The sequence below is a fragment of the Arachis ipaensis genome, chromosome B2 (genome assembly GCF_059453495.1).
Source record: "Arachis ipaensis isolate K30076 ecotype BB chromosome B2, ASM5945349v1, whole genome shotgun sequence".
NCBI lineage: Eukaryota > Viridiplantae > Streptophyta > Magnoliopsida > Fabales > Fabaceae > Arachis > Arachis ipaensis.
The window spans coordinates 3,215,569-3,233,980 of NC_142437.1; the positions used below are offsets into that span (position 1 = coordinate 3,215,569).

Genomic DNA, 18,412 nt, shown 5'->3' on the forward strand with positions numbered 1-18,412 from the left:
ACTCTATACTTAACTGAATTTGCAATGTATTAAAGATATGCCTTTGATTTGATGTATCTTTCAGTGACAAGCAATAAGTGTGAGCTGAATGATTGGAAGGAGCAAATCTTCATCTCAAATTAAAGAACTGCTGTGTGATGCAATGTAGATTTGAGCAAAGCTTTAGACTGCCTTTACCATGTGTGTTGTTCAATTGGCAAATCTGGGGTGAGAATATTGATATGATTTTTTTTCTCCCCTGAAATGATCACTACAAGGGATATATTATTGAAAAGTAAGCATAATGGATTATGTTAACCTTATTCATGTATTAGAGCATCAATTTAAACACCGAAGTTCTCAATGATTGGACTGCACTTGTATTTAAAAACTTTGTCAAGTGGCTAGTAATGTAGTGTTGAAAATGTGACATTTGTTTATCACCATCTGCATCTACATTGCCACAAGCTCATTCTAGTACAAGTTTGAGCCTACCACTATAGCAAAATCATTTTCATAAGTAATCTGCAACAGACCTGCAATTATCAAGCATCATGACCTTAACCAGTTCTAATCTGACTGCTCAAAGAATTGCATCAACTGTGCAATCATTTAGCTTCGTTGTTGCTTGGAAAATTAAATTGTCTCATGTAATTTAAAATAGAGTAAATAGGCATTTTGATTGTCAGAAAAATCAGATTTTGACAAAATAGTCTCAATAGATAGTAATGACAAGATGACTCCAAAAATATGTTCTATTTGACAAAATGATTCAAGTGCTAATTCGTCGACCAAGTTGCCTACGTGACATACTGACGTATTAGCTGCTGACATGGAATACCATTTCTCTAGTAAAAAAAGAAAAAATATTATTTGTACATGTGAACATGTATTTCACAACACTCTTTCTCCCTTTCTATCACATTTAAACTTAATAATCATTTGAATTATATGGCTATTTAAATGTTTCAACTATTATTATCGAATTAAAATAGTAGAGAATAGTACTAGCTATTAGCTGGGTTGCGCAGAAAGTCTGAAACCTTCCTCAAGTTGCAATTTTAATTTGTGAAGAGTATCCTTGAAGGCAGCTACCACATGATGAAGTCAATGGTCTAAGCTATGTTGCAAACATATTTTAACCTCACATGATCCATTATTGTTATCAATAATGATATGCATTGATATCACATGATGATGATCCAACATTAAATTATATAGTTAATTAATTTCCACAAAGACTAGTTTCGGTTGGTCACCCTTTTGCTATTTGAATATTGTGTTTCAACCTTCAAAGAAGAATATAAAAATGAAGTAAATATAGCAAAGCCAGCTATGCACTCCACGCGATGTCAACGAGATTTTGGTGAGGAACCTTCGTGATATCTCGCTTATATGCCTTTTATTATTATTGAATACCTTGCAAGCATTACTGCAATATTGCTCTCTCTTCCTTACATTCTCAAAATCCAATCACTCACAGATTAATTCGCTGTTGTTGTGATCTGTATCATATCATGGCTGAAGCACTTGTTGTTGGAGCTTTAGTTTCTGGCTCCATCAACCTTGTTCTTAACAGGCTCATTTCACCTGAGTTTGTCAACTTGGTGGTGGGCAAGAAGCTGGACCGGAAGTTGGTTGACAGGCTGAAGACTGCTATTTTGGCTGCCAAAGCTCTGGTTGCTGACGCTGAGCAGAAGCAGTTTGGAAACGAACTCGTCAGGGAGTGGCTTGATAGTCTCAAAGATGCTCTCTACACTGCTGATGACTTGCTGGACCGTGTCTTCATCAAAGCTCAAATTCGCAACAAGGTACGCATTCATCTTCCTCACTTCCTTGATTTGCCTCATAGGAAGTCTAATAGGGAGATGATGACTAAGATAGAAGATGTGGTTGAAAGGATAGTAGATCTTGAGACTCGCAAAGAAACCCTTGGTCTCAAAGAGATTCCAACGGGAAGCTCCTCATGGAGACCTCCATCCACTTCTCTTGTCAAGGGGAATGTGTTTGGCAGGGATGGTGACCAACAGGCACTAATCAAGATGCTCAATGACAACAATCATCATAACTTATCCGTCATCTCTATTGTTGGTATGGGCGGGGTTGGTAAAACTACTTTAGCACAATGGCTCTACAACAATAAGGATTTGATGGACGGGGTTGACCTGAAAGCATGGATTTGTGTTTCTGAAAATTTTGATGTTGTTGAGACTACAAAAAATGTTATAAAGGGGATCTCTTCGGGTGTTTGTAGTCTTGACAGCTTTGATTTACTTCAACAAGATTTGAAGAAAAAACTGTCAGAAAAGAAGTTCTTCATTGTTTTGGACGATGTTTGGAGTGAAGATGCTGATAAGTGGAATAGTTTTATCACCCCTTTTCAACATGGGACAAAGGGAAGCACTATTCTCCTAACTACACGCAAGGTAAATGTTGGTCGAATAGTCCAACACTATAACTCTTACACCCTCAATCAACTGTCAGATGATTATTGTTGGTCTATTTTTGCGGAGAATGCATCCTTTCCTGAATCAAATGGGAGCTCAGAACTGGAAGGAATAGGTAGAAAGATTGTCGAAAGGTGTGATGGCTTGCCGTTAGCTGCAGAAACACTTGGACGCTTGTTGCGCTCAGAGCGTCGTGTTGAAGAATGGAATAAAATACTATCGAGTGACATTTGGGAATTTTCTGTGGCAAATTGCAAGATTGTTCCTGCATTGTTATTGAGTTACCATCATCTGCCTACTCATTTAAAAGGTTGCTTTGTTTATTGTTCATTGTATCCCAAAGATTATCAATTCGATAAGGATGAATTAATCCTGCTATGGATGGCTGAAGATCTTTTGCGGCCTCCAAAGAGGGGAGAGACTTTAGAAGAAGTTGGTTGCGAGTGTTTTGATGAATTGGCTTCAAGACTATTTTTCAAGCAGGTCCATAACTATATTCAGAAGTATTTTGTGATGCATGATCTCATGCATGACTTGGCAACTTTTCTTGCTGGAGATCTTTATTGTAGATTTGGTGAAAAAGAAGAGATGAGTATTCTAACTCGGCATTTGTCATACAATGATTCAATCCCTGAGAAAATATGCTCCTCTAGTAAAAGTGAATCTTTGAGGACATTATTGTATATCAATCATGGAGATCGTTTCTTGAAAGCACGCGCAACATTACCATGTGACATATTGTCAAAGAATAAATACTTGAGAGTTTTGTCCTTTGATACACTCTATATATTTCCTGATTCAATAGCTAAAAAATTGATCCAATTGCGCTATTTGGATCTCTCTTCGAGTGCTGTTATGATATTGCCTGAGTCATTATGCAACTTGTGCAATCTAGAAACTTTAAAGTTAGAAGGATGTTTAGAGCTGACTATGTTGCCTAGTAGCCTGGGTGACTTGATCAACCTACGCTATTTGGATCTCTCTTGGAGTTCTGTTAAGATATTGCCCGAGTCATTATGCAACTTGTGCAATCTACAAACTTTGAAGTTAGAAGGCTGTTCAAAGCTGACTATGCTGCCCAATGGCATGTATAATCTTGTGAATTTGCGGCATCTTAATATAAGGCGTACGCCTTTGGAAAAAATGCCAAAAGGAATGGGCAAATTAAAACAGTTGCACATTTTAAGCAACTTTGTGGTGGGAAAGCAAGACAATGGAATCCAAGAGTTAGGAGGGCTTTTAAATCTTCATGGATCACTTGAGATTGAGAAATTGGAGAATGTGGTTGATGCAAATGAGGCAAGGAGTGCAAGGATAATAGATAAGAAGCACCTTGACGACTTATTGTTGAAATGGTCTCTGTCTTCAGGTGATGATATGGTCTCAAACACACATACTGATGAACAAGATATACTTGGGGGCTTGCAACCACACACTGGCTTGAAAAAGTTGACCGTTGATGGATACAAAGGTAAAATATTTCCAGACTGGATTGGGCATTCCTTGTACCAAAACATGACAAGTGTATCTCTAGAATGTTGCTGGAATTGCTGCGTGGTGCCTTCACTTGGACAGCTGCCATCTCTAAAGTCCCTCCTTATTGAAAGGTTTGATGAGCTGAAGAGCATTGGCAAGGAGTTTTACAAGAATGAAGGCCATCAACATTCTTCGCCTATTGCACCGTTTTTCTCACTGGAGGAATTGATATTTTATATTATGCCAAGTTGGGAGGAATGGCAGTTACCTGGCTCAGAAGCCTTTCCTCAGCTTAAGAGCCTTCAAATAAGAGATTGCCCAATGTTAAAGGGAGATATGCTTAGTCAGGTATTAGTGAGAATCGTTTCTTCCTCATCGGATGTTTCCAAAGTGCGCCTACTTGGAATACGAGAACATTATCAAGTATGGCATAAAGAGATGAGACTTGATGGGGATAGTTTAAGAATTAGTGGATTTGAATCTGTGACAGAGTATGCATTTAAGGCAAGGATCATCCACCATCTAACTTCCCTCCAAGAAATGCTCATCTCATGGTGTTCATCTGTTGTATCCTTGGGGGGCAATTGTTTACCCAAATCTTTGCAAAAGCTCAGAATATATAGGTGCAGCCAAATTGAATTACTCCAGCAACAACAGAAATATGATTTGGTAGATCTACGGATAGAAGAGAGCTGTGATTCACTGACCTCATTGTCGTTGGATACCTTTCCCAATCTCCAGAATCTCCAGATAGAACAGTGTTCAAATCTGGAATCAGTTTCAATGTCAGAGCCACCACACGCTGCTCTTCAACGTGTCACCATCAGTCAATGCTCCAAATTTGTGTCATTGCCATCTGACATGAATAGTCTTCTCCCAAACTTACACTCTCTGGACATACGAGGTTGCCCAAACATTCGTAGGTGGCCAGAGGGTGGTTTGCCGGCTAACCTGAAAGAGCTTAGTGTGGGAGAATGCAAGGAACAAGTGAGGGGTCTATCATGGATGGGCAACTTGGACAACCTCACTCATCTCACCATCTCAGGTCATGGCAGTGAGAGCATAATAGAGTCATACCCAGAGGTGGGATGGCTGCCTCGCCTTCCCTCCCTTACCACTCTACATATCCAAGACTTTCATAATCTGGAGACATTGGAGTGCAACGAGCTTCTCCGCCTCACCTCCCTCCAACAGTTAATAGTTGAAGAGTGTGAGAAGCTGAAGAATATGGAAGGAGAAAAGCTGCCTCCCTCTCTCTTACTACTCAAAATTTTCGACTGTGGTTTGCTGGGCGAGCACTGCAAGAACAAGCATCAACAAATTTGGTCCAAAATTTCCCACATCCCCACCATTCAAGTTGATAACAGACAAATTCTCTGAGCAGGTAATTCTCTAACCTTCATGTTTGTCATGCTACCACAATTAAATTCACACATGCATAAATTTCCTTTTCCTTCAAGTCTTCAACTCAATTTTTTTTCTCTTTCTTTAAACAACATTACCCACTTGAACTCATATGCCAACTCCAAAATTTGCATTCTTTTCTTTCATTTATCGGGAAAGCTCTCAGTTTGCAGTTCTAGTTAAACAAATATCCTTTATTACTCTCAGAAACAGTCTTTGCTATATGTAATACCTGTTAACTCATATGTTTCAAAAGAAAATCACATTTAAAGAGGATGATAACAATTACCATCAAACAAAAATTGAAACACAGGGAATATCCTTTTTCCATGTATCCAACATTTGAGATTTTTTTTAGATGTATTAAACAAATGGATGAATTAAATTTACTTTTTTAATGTTTTTACTATCTTCTCCAGGTGGCTTGTGTACATATCAAGATGTAATCCTATACATTGGCTATATATCTTCATTTAATTCTAAGATCATTTGAGGTGGTAATTAAGCTGGATTAAGGTGTTGGGAACCAGATACTGTGTTTTCTGATTTTGGCTTAATGTTATTGAAAAGCAAGGACATGATGGAGAAAGTTAGAGTAGTGGCACTTATGATTGAAAAGCTTTTGTTGTTGTAGGTATATTTTTTATTCCTTGCTATAATTTTATTTTTGCTATTTTCCACAGAGAAAAACTAAATGATAGTTTAATTTGTGGAAAGAATTCACAGAATTGTTGTGTTGCAAGATTCTTGTAGGACAGTAATAGGAATCAGCATGCATGAGGTGTATAAGCTTTCAAAATAGAAGGATCAAGTTATTTCTGTGTAATCATTTTTAGCCATAGATTGAATCATTGGATAAAGTTAATATTATTAGATGCCTATAATAAGCTATTCTAATACCAAGAGTAAATGTTCTGTACATATATTAAGCTGCGGTGGAATTCAAATTATTCAAGAAGTACTGTGATAGAATATTTGATCTTTTGGACTTAATTAAAGAGGTTATTGCCATGTAAAGTGAGTGTATTATGTATATTGAAATCTTTTTGAGTTCCTCTTCTTTCGAGAACTCAACCTTCACCCAACCATCTGATGATTCCTCAGAAGATTGAACCTCCTCAGGCTCCAATTGATTGTCTTTCGCAGCAACACTACATTGCTTTTCTACAGCAGGTGGAACTGTTTCAGGCTCCTCACGCATCACAAGTTCGGACTATTGTTTCTTCTTAATCGAGAAACACCAAAGGAACACTTTTAGCTAACTGAATTTGCATGTGTCTGTTATCATTACCAAGACACGCTGGAGTTGTCAAATTTTAACCCTTCAAATTGGCCACTAGAGTTAGCTAATATACTAGTATCATGAAATCGAAGGTTCGAATTGCGTTTTAGGATTTTATGAAAAATAGTACACTTTTTTAAGCATCTTCTATTTGCTTTTATTTGTTTTCAAACTTGTCAAAAACAGATTCTTTGATTTGCAAGCAACTATATGAAGGTTCCAGACACCAAGGACATGCCCCTTGAAGTCATCACCAAATTCTTTGCTTTTGGTGCAAGAGTAAGACAGTCTGCTTCTGTCATGAATCTGTGACATAATATTGATCTCATTCTTATGAGTTTAGCGTGTATACATGCATGTCATATTAAACTAATCTTCCAGTCACCAAAAAAAAAAAAACTAATCTTCCACCTTAGCCCATAACAATAATAAAGAAGTCTCGCTGCCCATAAATGCAGCCTAACAGAATACATAAATTCAACATGATAAAGCCATGAAAAAATGAGATAAGAAAAGATGGAGAATATTGTTTTTTTTTTTAAAGAAAAAATCCACCTGAAATATAATGGTATAAACATAGAAGTCGAACCCTAAAGCTACGATCGGCATTGACTTCCACCACTCCCTGTTGTTCTTGTAATCGTCGGAGGGTAAGACCACAATGGGTTTCTTTTGTGGTTTGGTAACAACAACTTCATTGTGGTCGACGCTGCTGTCACGACGATCCTTTGTGATGCGGCCACTGGATGGCAGAGACTTCGATAGCTTCTTCTTATTAGTAGTTGAATGTGGACAGTAGCACGAATTTAATTTGGTGAAGAACTTTTTCATCTTCGAATGAGATAAGAAAAGATGAAAAATATTGTATTTTGTATTTTTTGATTGAATTGAATTGAATTGAATTGTAAATTATGAAGGTAAAACTAAATATATATAAAGTATTGGCCTATGAAAGATAAAAGCAAATAAAGATAAGATAAGAACAAATAAAGATAAGATAAAGATAAGATAAGATAATAAAGGCTAAAATTGCAATTGAATTTATGTATTCTGTTGGGCTGCATTTGTGGGCCGCCAAACTTTTTTATTGTTGTCATGGGCTAAAGTGGAAGAATAGTTTAATACTTTTGATGAGTTTGGAAAACTCTAAATTAATATGTGTGATGACTAAACATTATTAAAATTAATTAATTGCAAAATTATTTGATCTGAATTTTTATTCAATACATTGATGATTATAATTTTGCTGCAGGTTTAATCATGGGCCGGAAACAAATGTATTGTGCTAAGCCCAATTTACACTCAGCCTTGGTTTTAATAACAAAAATAAATGTGGCTGTTTTAATGTTACTTGGGCCCAAATAATTTTCTGCTCTAAGCCCAAGTGGGTTACATGCTTTCCACTTGCTTTATGCATGTTCCAAATTTTATCAGGAAAGCAAATGTTATTAATGGGCCAAGATCAAATATTGTTGCTACCAAGCCCAATGTTGATGAATGTTTCCATGCCTTATTCGAATCCATGAAGCAAATGAAATGCCTAAATGCTTCCAACGGATTCCACTTCATTATTTTGAAGGATTTCAAATTTAATTAATACATTGGAAACATAAGAAAGAGAGAGAAGATTGATTTGATAGCTATTATGACACTACACGCTACTCAACAAAGGGAAGTGGGAAACTTGAATTAACTTTTACATTCTCTCTCTTTGTTCATTGATTATTGTTCAAACCCATTGAATATTTTCTCTTTCTTCTCTCTCACAACTCTTTCTCTCTTCGGTCTTTACTCAGAAAATATTGGCAGCCATGGAAGCAAAAGTAAGCTACCGAGATGAAGAGAAAGCAAGCCTAAAGACCATCACAATGATGGCAAAAAAACATACTAAAATAAAAATGAGCTGTGGCTAAGATATTCACCAAATGTGGTTAGATTTGGTGAGGTTATCTTGAGTCTTTCATGCTCAAAATGGAAGAAGAAGATTCGGCCAGCTGGAGGAGATTCTTGAAGCATGGCTTGTCTTCGATTCTGCTCAACCACCACAGGAAGTAGCTAGAGTGGCGAAGTGATGGTTGAAGGCAGAGATTGAAGCAGATGAAGTCATCATCATCATGAAGCATCAAGGGCCAGAATTCCATCTTGGAGAGCAAGCCAAGGATGGAGAGCTCGGATTGATGAAGGGTGATGATCAAGAAAGGACTAGAGGTAATTGCATGTTGGTTAATGCATGGTTATCTCTTCTCTCTCTATGTGGCCGAACCGGTTTTGCTGAAGGAAGAAGAAGTTGGTTCAGTTTTGGCTTCAATAAGTGGAGGCTCCCCTCTTCTATATTAAGGGTGGACAGCCACTGTTTGAAGCAAGGAGAAAATTTGAGAGTGCAAGGCACAGAGTTCTCAGAGCTACCTGAGCTAACAGTTTTCTCTTCTCCTTCAATGTATTCTGTTTTATAATTTTCTGTTTAATTTTGTCATGTCTTGAGTCTCATGGTAAAAGGCAAACAGTGAGGTTTGTAATGAAAAAGCCATAGAGCGGAAAAAGGCAGAGAGTGCAAAATTAAAAGAAAAAGCCATAGATGTCTTAGAGTTCCTTTGTTCATCTATGTTGTGTTTCATGATTCTGTGGGAATCCCCTTGTAAGTTGGGTTAGCACTTTACAAGTTGTAATCTGTTTGATTATAGTGAAATTCCATCATTGTTGTGATGGAGACTGGATGTAGGCTGCACTGTACTTAGCAGCCGAACCAGGATATATCTTGGTGTAATTTTCTTCCTCTCCTACCCCACTTCTGTTTTCTACTGCACAGGAGCAAAAACCAAAAATGTCTCGTGCCAAGTGACGAGACAAAATGAAAATGTCTCGTGGCTAGGGACGAGCTAAAAACGAAAAAGTCTCCTCTGAATCCATCAAGTGTTAACAAACAAAAAGGGGCTAAGATTCAACCCCCCCCTTCTCTTAGCCACTGAAACCATCAATTGGTATCAGAGCTTGGTCTCAAAGAGATCAAGCTTTGCAGCTTGGAGTAAAGATCCTCATGGCAGAAAACAGTGGCGCAAATGTGGTGTCTTATAATCTAACTGAAGGACAATCAAGCAACAGACCCCCTCTTTTCAATGGGAAAAATTATACCTATTGGAAGGAGAGGATGAAGATATTCGTACAAGCAGTGGATTACAGACTTTGGAAGATTATTCTCGAAGGGCCTCAATTTCCAACTACCACAAGTGCAGAAGGAGTTATTTCTCTCAAACCAGAAGCAAGATGGACTGAGGAAGATAGGAAGAAGGTGGAGTTAAATGCCAAGGCAATAAATCTGCTCAATTGTGCTATCAGCTTCGAAGAGTACCGACGGGTATCAAGATGCACAACGGCAAAGGAAATCTGGGACAAATTGCAAATCACCCATGAAGGAACCACCATTGTCAAGAAGACTCGGACAGATATGCTAAATAGAGAATATGAAATGTTTGCAATGAAGGAAGGAGAGTCCATTGATGAACTGTTCGAACGGTTCAATGCTATCATTGTTGGCTTAGATGCTCTGGGAATTACACATTCTGATTCTGTGCTAGTGAGAAGAGTGTTGAGATGCCTCACAAAAGAGTGGGAAACTAAAGCCTTAATTATTTCTGAGAGCAGTAGCCTAGACTCCATGACACTTGATGATTTGAGAGGAAATCTTCTTGCTTTTGAAAATACCTATTTGAAAAAGGATACAAAAAAGAAAGGAATTGCATTTTCTTCTGTGACTAACCCTCTGGATGATGAATCCAGTGATAACTCTTCTGAAAATGAGTTTGTTTTATTTGCAAAAAAATTCAGGAAAATGGCTAAACTCAAAGGCAAAGGCAGCAGCACAAGGAGAATAAAGAAAGACCTTAGCAAGGTAACTTGCTATAATTGCAAGGAAATGGGGCATTTCAAATCTGATTGTCCCAAGCTGAAAAAGGAGGAAAAACCGAAAAGAGGAAAGAAGAAAGGACTAATGGCCACATGGGAAGACTTGGAGAATGACTCTGATGATGATGATGAAGAAACCGAGACCAAGTCACAAACATGTCTCATGGCAGACCACATAGATCAGGTAGTCTTTCATAACCCTAACACTGAAGATCTCCATCTTATGATAGACCACCTCTCTGAAAAAATAAGATGTTTTCTGTTGGAAAATCAAGAACTTGAACAGCAAATTACCATTCTTAAGGCCGAAAACAGTTTTCTAAAAGAAAAAGTGAGAGAGGCCGAAACTGCTTGTGATCTTGTTGAAGAAAATAAGCAGTTAAGAGCCCAAGTTAAGAGTTGTGAAAGTAACCATTGTGTTCTTGCATATGTGGACTGTTTTAAACAAAATGAAGAGTTGCTTAAAAAGGTTAAAAGACTTGAGGAAGACTTGGCCAAATTTACACAAAGTTCTGAAAGTTTAAATCACATCTTGGCTAGTCAAAAACCTCTTTATGATAAGGCTGGGTTGGGGTTTCATAAATCTGAAAATTCACATTTTGAAAATATTGCTTCATCTTCTAATGACACAAGATTTCAAGATCCCACCTACTTTAACAAAAAGGCAACTCCAAGGTTTTGTAGACTATGCAATCGGAATGGACACTTTCCCATTCAATGCTTTTTCGGTGAAAGAATGGTTGGTGACAAAGTTTATAAAATTGTTTTTGATTACAATGGCTTAGGACATAGAAGATGGTTTAACGTAAAAGGATCCAAAAAGATTTGGATACCTAAGGTTACTTAAGCATTGTTTTGTAGGTGTGCCTAGCATCCAAAAGGAAGGAAAATGTGTGGTATATGGACAGCGGATGCTCTAGGCATATGACCGGAAAGGCAACCTTCTTCATAAAGCTTGATGACTATGATGGAGGACTTGTCACTTTCGGTGATGATGCAAAAGGAAAAATTGTGGCTGTTGGGAAAGTTGGTAAAAACTTTTCTTCTTGTATAAATGATGTTCTCCTTGTACATGGCTTGAAACATAATTTGCTTAGTGTTAGTCAACTTTGTGATTTGGGTTTTGAAGTTATTTTTAAGAAATCTGTTTGTTTAGTTGTGTGTGAAAAAACTGGGAATGTTCTTTTTGAAGCTAAAAGATGCAACAATGTGTATGGATTAACTCTTGAGGATTTAAAGGAACAAAATGTAACATGCTTCACATCTTTTGAATCTGAAAAATGGCTTTGGCATAGAAAGTTGGGACATGCTAGCATGTATCAAATCTCTAAGCTAGTTAAAAGAAATTTGGTTAGAGGGATTCCAAACATCAAGTTTGATAAGGATCTTACTTGTGACGCTTGTCAATTGGGCAAACAAGTAAAATCCTCTTTTAAATCAAAAGATGGAATATCAACCAAACGGCCATTGGAAATGTTACATATTGATCTTTTTGGTCCTACTAGAACTCAAAGTTTAGGAGGTAAACATTATGGTCTTGTGGTGGTAGATGATTACTCTAGATTTGGTTGGGTACTTTTCCTTGCTCATAAGAATGATGCCTTTTATGCTTTTTCCACCCTTTGTAAGAAAATTCAAAATGAAAAGGATTTGAAAATTGCCCATTTAAGAAGTGATCATGGAAGAGAATTTGAAAATCAAGATTTTGAAAAATTCTGTGATGACTTAGGGATTTCTCACAATTTTTCATGTCCTAGAACCCCCCAACAAAATGGAGTGGTTGAAAGAAGGAATAGAAGCCTTCAAGAAATGACTAGGGCTATGTTGTGTGAGAGTGAAATTCCTAAATTATTATGGGCTGAAGCTGTGAACACAGCATGTTATATTTTGAATAGAACAATCATTAGAAAAGGGTTAAAGAAAACACCTTATGAGCTATGGAAAGGAACCCCTCCAAATCTTAAGTATTTTCATGTTTTTGGATGCAAATGTTTTGTGCTTAATAATAAAGAAAACCTTGGAAAGTTTGATCCAAAATCCTATGAAGGAATGTTTGTTGGATATTCCACCACAAGCAAGGCCTATAGAGTTTATCTCAAGGAGCATAGGACAATAGAGGAATCCATACATGTTACCTTTTGTGATTCTAACTTAATTCCCAGTATTGTGAAGGATATTGATTCAGATTGTGAAGAGGCTGGAACAAGTAAAGAAAATCCCAAATCTGTTCAAATTGAAGAATCTGTCAGTCCGGTTTTGTCTCGTCAGATTGGAGGAGACATTTCCATTTTGTCTCCTGAACAGGCACGAGCAACTGAAACAGTGAGACAACCAGAAGTTAATCAAAGCTCTACACCTGTCCGAAAGCCTAGAGAATGGAAGTCTATGAGAGGTTACCCTCATGATTTCATCATTGGTGATCCTTCTCATGGCGTAACTACAAGATCCTCCACCAAAAGGCAAACCGAACCTAGCAATCTTGCTCTCTTGTCACAAATAGAGCCCAACAATGTCAAACAAGCTCTTGAGGATCCATCATGGGTTAAAGCAATGCAAGAAGAGCTTGCTCAATTTGACAAGAATGAGGTTTGGACACTAGTACCTCATCCGGATGGTAAGAAAGTTACTGGTACTAAGTGGGTATTTAAAAATAAACTTGGTGAGGATGGACAAGTTGTTCGTAACAAGGCTAGATTAGTGGCCCAAGGTTACGATCAAGAAGAGGGTATAGATTTTGATGAGTCTTTTGCTCCGGTAGCTAGAATGGAAGCAATTAGATTGCTTCTTGCCTATGCCGCCCATAAAGGTTTCAAAATGTTTCAAATGGATGTTAAGTGTGCTTTCCTTAATGGCTTTATTGATAGAGAAGTGTATGTGGCACAACCCCCCGGTTTTGAACAAAAGGAGTTTCCAAATCATGTTTTCAAATTAACTAAGGCTCTTTATGGTCTTAGACAAGCTCCAAGAGCTTGGTATGAAAGGCTTAGTGCCTTCTTGTTGGAAAATCAATTTCAAAGGGGTACCACCGACACTACTTTATTTATTAAAGCATCTAATGATGACATACTTCTTGTTCAAGTTTATGTTGATGACATTGTATTTGGATCGGCCAACATTTCCTTGTGTGAAGAGTTTGGAAAACTCATGACTAGTGAGTTTGAAATGAGTTTAATGGGAGAGCTTACCTTCTTTCTTGGCCTCCAAATTAAACAAACTCCTAGTGGTACTTTTATCTACCAAGGAAAGTATGCAAAAGAACTTATCAAAAAGTTTGGCCTAGAAAATTCCAAAGCAATGAGTACACCAATGCATCCCAACACAAAACTTGAAAAGGATGATGATGGTCAAGATGTGGATGAAACAAGGTATAGAGGAATGATAGGTTCACTCATGTACCTTACCTCCTCTAGACCGGATATTGTTCAAAGTGTGGGTGTATGTTCAAGATTTCAATCTCACCCAAAAGAATCCCATCTTACGGCTGTTAAACGCATCATTAGATACATTAAGGGAACTTGTGATTATGGCTTGTGGTATCCTAAATCTGATGAATTTTGTGCAGTAGGGTTTTGTGATGCAGATTATGCGGGAGATAGAGTGGATAGAAGAAGCACGTCCGGCATGTGTTGCTTCCTTGGAAGCTCACTCAACATGTGGTCAAGCAAGAAACAAGCCACAGTGGCTCTATCCACAGCTGAAGCTGAATACATTTCCGCATCTGCATGTTGCACTCAATTAATTTGGTTAAAAACACAATTAGAAGATTACAAATTAAAAATCAATAGTATTCCTTTATTTTGTGACAATATGAGTGCCATAAACATTTCAAAGAATCCTGTTCTGCACTCAAGAACAAAGCACATTGAGATAAAATATCATTTTATTAGGGAACATGTGCAAAAGGGTACTATTGATATTCAATTTGTAAAATCTGAAGACCAAATTGCTGATATTTTTACAAAACCTCTCTGTGAAGACAGATTCTGCACCTTAAGAAAAAGTTTGGGAATGTTTGATTTAAGTTTCATTGAAAATTTGTGAATATGTGACTCTGTTCAGTTTTGCTCGTAGGTTTGGACGAGATAAAAACGCAAGCTTGATAGAGGAGCTCTGTTCAAGGGGGAGGCAACACAAATTTAAATTCTCCTGGGCCCCACCTAATAAATTCTGACCCCACCATGGCAGTTTAGTTAGTTATTCCTTGAAAAATAAAAATCACAAAATCTCTTAGATTGTCTTTTCAAATCTAGTTGGAAGATACATGTTGTCAAATCATATCTTTTCCTTCCAACTAAATCCCTTGATTCAAGGAAAAACTCCCTCTTTATCACTTTTTGAAACTCCCATTTGGATAATAACCGTGCCATTATGGTCATTAACCTCCCATCATCTCTCTCCAACCCTCATTTATTGCACCTCTAACCTCCTTTCATCCTCCTCTCATTCGGCCCTCACCCCTTCATATTCAACCCCTCATTCATCCACCATGAAAAAGAAAACCGCTGTTAGGCGAAGTAGCCGAACCCCCATTCCAAAAAACCCACCTTTCTCATCACCTCCAACCCATACACATATCCATCTCCATTCTACCTCATCCTCTACTCAGTCACCTCCCTCCAAGAAAACCGAAACCATGCGCCGAAAGGTTATTGCTCAGAAAACTTCAGGGAGAGGCAAGACAGGGAAGAACAAGCAACCAAGTGTTGAAGAAGATGAAGAAACATCACATACTACTCCACCTCCATCACCACCAAAAAGAACTACCCCTCATGCAAAAAGCTCCCAAAAGAAACAGAAAACCTTTGCTCTGCATGACACAAGCGAACCCCCCAATCTGGAATCTCTAGAGTTCAAAAACAAATTCCACAAAACTCATTCACATTTTGATCCTTCTCGCTTCCACTCATGTGCATTCTATGAATTTCACAAAGATGTTCTTCTGCAGCGCAATCTCTGCCCCTCTTACTTGGTGAACCTTCCAAATCTTGCCACCAAAGGAATGAACTTTTCGTCTCTGTTTGATGCTCTGAAATGGACTCCTCTGACTCACATTCAGAAATTGGTATACCCGGGGCTGGTCCGGGAATTTTATGCAAACATGCGCTTGATTGGTGGGTCAATCCACTCTTATGTCAAGCGTGTTTACATAACACTCACTCCTCAAACCATTGGTGCTGCCCTTGGGTATGAAGATGAGGGACCAAAGGTTTATATGGTTGATAAATGGGATGATCAAGTGGGAGTTACTCAACAAACTGTAATGCGACACATCTGTGCCAACCTGTCCGGGCTTGATGGATTAATCCCAACTCACAAATCCCTCGGCCCAGAGAACTCTCTGTTACACCGTATCATCACTCATATCATCACTCCTCAAAGTGGTTCTCATCATAGAGTAACAGTTTCTGACTCTATCATCCTCTTTGCTCTTATTACTTCCACTCCAATTTCATTTGCTTATATTATGACACGTCATATGTGGGAAGCAGTAAGAAGCACAAAAAAGGCTAATCTTCCTTACGGCATGTTTCTTACATGTATATTTGAATATTTTAAGGTTGATTTGTCTAATGAATCTGTTGAGAACAAAGTGTCACAGATTAAAGGAGGAGGAGTTTCGAACAAGAAAAGCAAGCAGTCTGTTGCCTCCGAACCTTCTCTAAGCGATTTGGAAAGCCACCCTGAACCCTCAAAGGTCACGGCATCCATCAGGGAGGCTCTCAGTGAATTCCGCAATATGTCCAAATTGATGCTAAAGTCAAGCAAGGCTGCCCGAAAATTGGCATATGCAAATGAGAAAGCCTGGACGAAGTGCTATGAAAGGGTCGGTTTCATGATTCAAACCTTTGATGATGAAATGGGAACAGGAGATTCTGAAGATGATTCTGGTTCTGAGTTCAATGTTTCTGATAATTAGTGACTATTCCTCTACTTTTATTTGATATTGGCAACAATAGGCTCAATCCTTCTTTTGTTTTTTGTAAAGGCATGACTTGATACTCCCTGCCGTATGATACTCTGAACAATTACTGCTTTGTTATAAATATTATGTATTGCTCATGTCTCTTGTTGCAGGTTTTTATGCCCCTTGATGCCAAAAGGGGGAGGAAATTTAGATTCCAAAATTGAAATTGGAATAAAACAGGGGCTGGAAAAACAGGGGACAAGGGTTGAAATTTTCAAATTGAAAATTCATGACTATCCTTGTTCAAAGAATGCATTTGTTCTATTATGATCCTTGATGTATGAACTGCATTTGGTGTTTGATTTATGGTGATGCCTGGCTGATGGTTCATATTTGACAAACTTGTTGGTTTGAAAATTTATTTTTGGCAGTTCCTTTAAACTGTGTTATCTAACATCTGCCATGCTTTGATGTGCTATTATGTGTTTCAAAAATATTTTCCTTATTTTGAATGACATTGCTCTGATATCTGGACTGGAAAATATTTGGAAATTTTCTGAACAACACTGGTTTGTGTTCTGTTGATATGTGTAAGTTTGAGCAGAAAATCAAATTATTGATAACAAATGAGTTTTGATTATCATCCAACTCTGCTCATAAATCAAGCATTTAGCATCATGTAATAAATATGCTAAATAACATTGTTATTTGAAGCTTGATTAAAATTGTTACAGGTTAATGCTTCCCTTGGTAAAAACAGCATATATTAAGGGGGAGCAATGTGACAATTTGAAAGGGGGAGAAATACAAATTTAAAGGGAGTACTCTTACTCAATTTTAAATTTCTTTCCATTTCAATTTTAATATTGTTTGTCATCAAGGGGGAGATTGATGAGTTTGGAAAACTCTAAATTAATATGTGTGATGACTAAACATTATTAAAATTAATTAATTGCAAAATTATTTGATCTGAATTTTTATTCAATACATTGATGATTATAATTTTGCTGCAGGTTTAATCATGGGCCGAAAACAAATGTATTGTGCTAAGCCCAATTTACACTCAGCCTTGGTTTTAATAACAAAAATAAATGTGGCTGTTTTAATGTTACTTGGGCCCAAATAATTTTCTGCTCTAAGCCCAAGTGGGTTACATGCTTTCCACTTGCTTTATGCATGTTCCAAATTTTATCAGGAAAGCAAATGTTATTAATGGGCCAAGATCAAATATTGTCGCTACCAAGCCCAATGTTGATGAATGTTTCCATGCCTTATTCGAATCCATGAAGCAAATGAAATGCCTAAATGCTTCCAACGGATTCCACTTCATTATTTTGAAGGATTTCAAATTTAATTAATACATTGGAAACATAAGAAAGAGAGAGAAGATTGATTTGATAGCTATTATGACACTACACGCTACTCAACAAAGGGAAGTGGGAAACTTGAATTAACTTTTACATTCTCTCTCTTTGTTCATTGATTATTGTTCAAACCCATTGAATATTTTCTCTTTCTTCTCTCTCACAACTCTTTCTCTCTTCGGTCTTTACTCAGAAAATATTGGCAGCCATGGAAGCAAAAGTAAGCTACCGAGATGAAGAGAAAGCAAGCCTAAAGACCATCACAATGATGGCAAAAAAACATACTAAAATAAAAATGAGCTGTGGCTAAGATATTCACCAAATGTGGTTAGATTTGGTGAGGTTATCTTGAGTCTTTCATGCTCAAAATGGAAGAAGAAGATTCGGCCAGCTGGAGGAGATTCTTGAAGCATGGCTTGTCTTCGATTCTGCTCAACCACCACAGGAAGTAGCTAGAGTGGCGAAGTGATGGTTGAAGGCAGAGATTGAAGCAGATGAAGTCATCATCATCATGAAGCATCAAGGGCCAGAATTCCATCTTGGAGAGCAAGCCAAGGATGGAGAGCTCGGATTGATGAAGGGTGATGATCAAGAAAGGACTAGAGGTAATTGCATGTTGGTTAATGCATGGTTATCTCTTCTCTCTCTATGTGGC

At 37.6% G+C, this 18,412-nt stretch overlaps 2 protein-coding genes across 4 annotated transcripts in view; both read left to right on the forward strand.

Moving 5' to 3' along the window:
* LOC107626596 (putative disease resistance RPP13-like protein 1) overlaps positions 1 to 18,412 on the forward strand; it is a 184,295-nt gene that overhangs the window by 9,956 nt on the left and 155,927 nt on the right. The gene's annotated exons all lie outside the window — the stretch shown is intronic.
* On the forward strand, positions 1,482 to 5,282 carry LOC148572828 (putative disease resistance RPP13-like protein 1). 3 transcript variants are annotated; one of them, XM_088505240.1, is made up of 3 exons: positions 1,497 to 3,236; positions 3,381 to 3,734; positions 3,796 to 3,870. In XM_088505240.1, the coding sequence occupies exons 1-3, from the start codon at positions 1,497 to 1,499 to the stop codon at positions 3,868 to 3,870; spliced, it is 2,169 nt and encodes a 722-aa protein (XP_088361366.1). The 3 variants fall into 3 exon arrangements, with proteins under 3 accessions (XP_088361365.1, XP_088361366.1, XP_088361364.1); XM_088505238.1 differs by having other exon boundaries at positions 3,381 to 5,282; XM_088505239.1 differs by having other exon boundaries at positions 1,482 to 5,282.

What these genes read in the sequence shown, in the direction of transcription:
- LOC148572828 (XM_088505239.1), top strand. Translation starts at nt 1,497, where the DNA reads ATGGCTGAAGCACTTGTTGTTGGAGCTTTAGTTTCTGGCTCCATCAAC.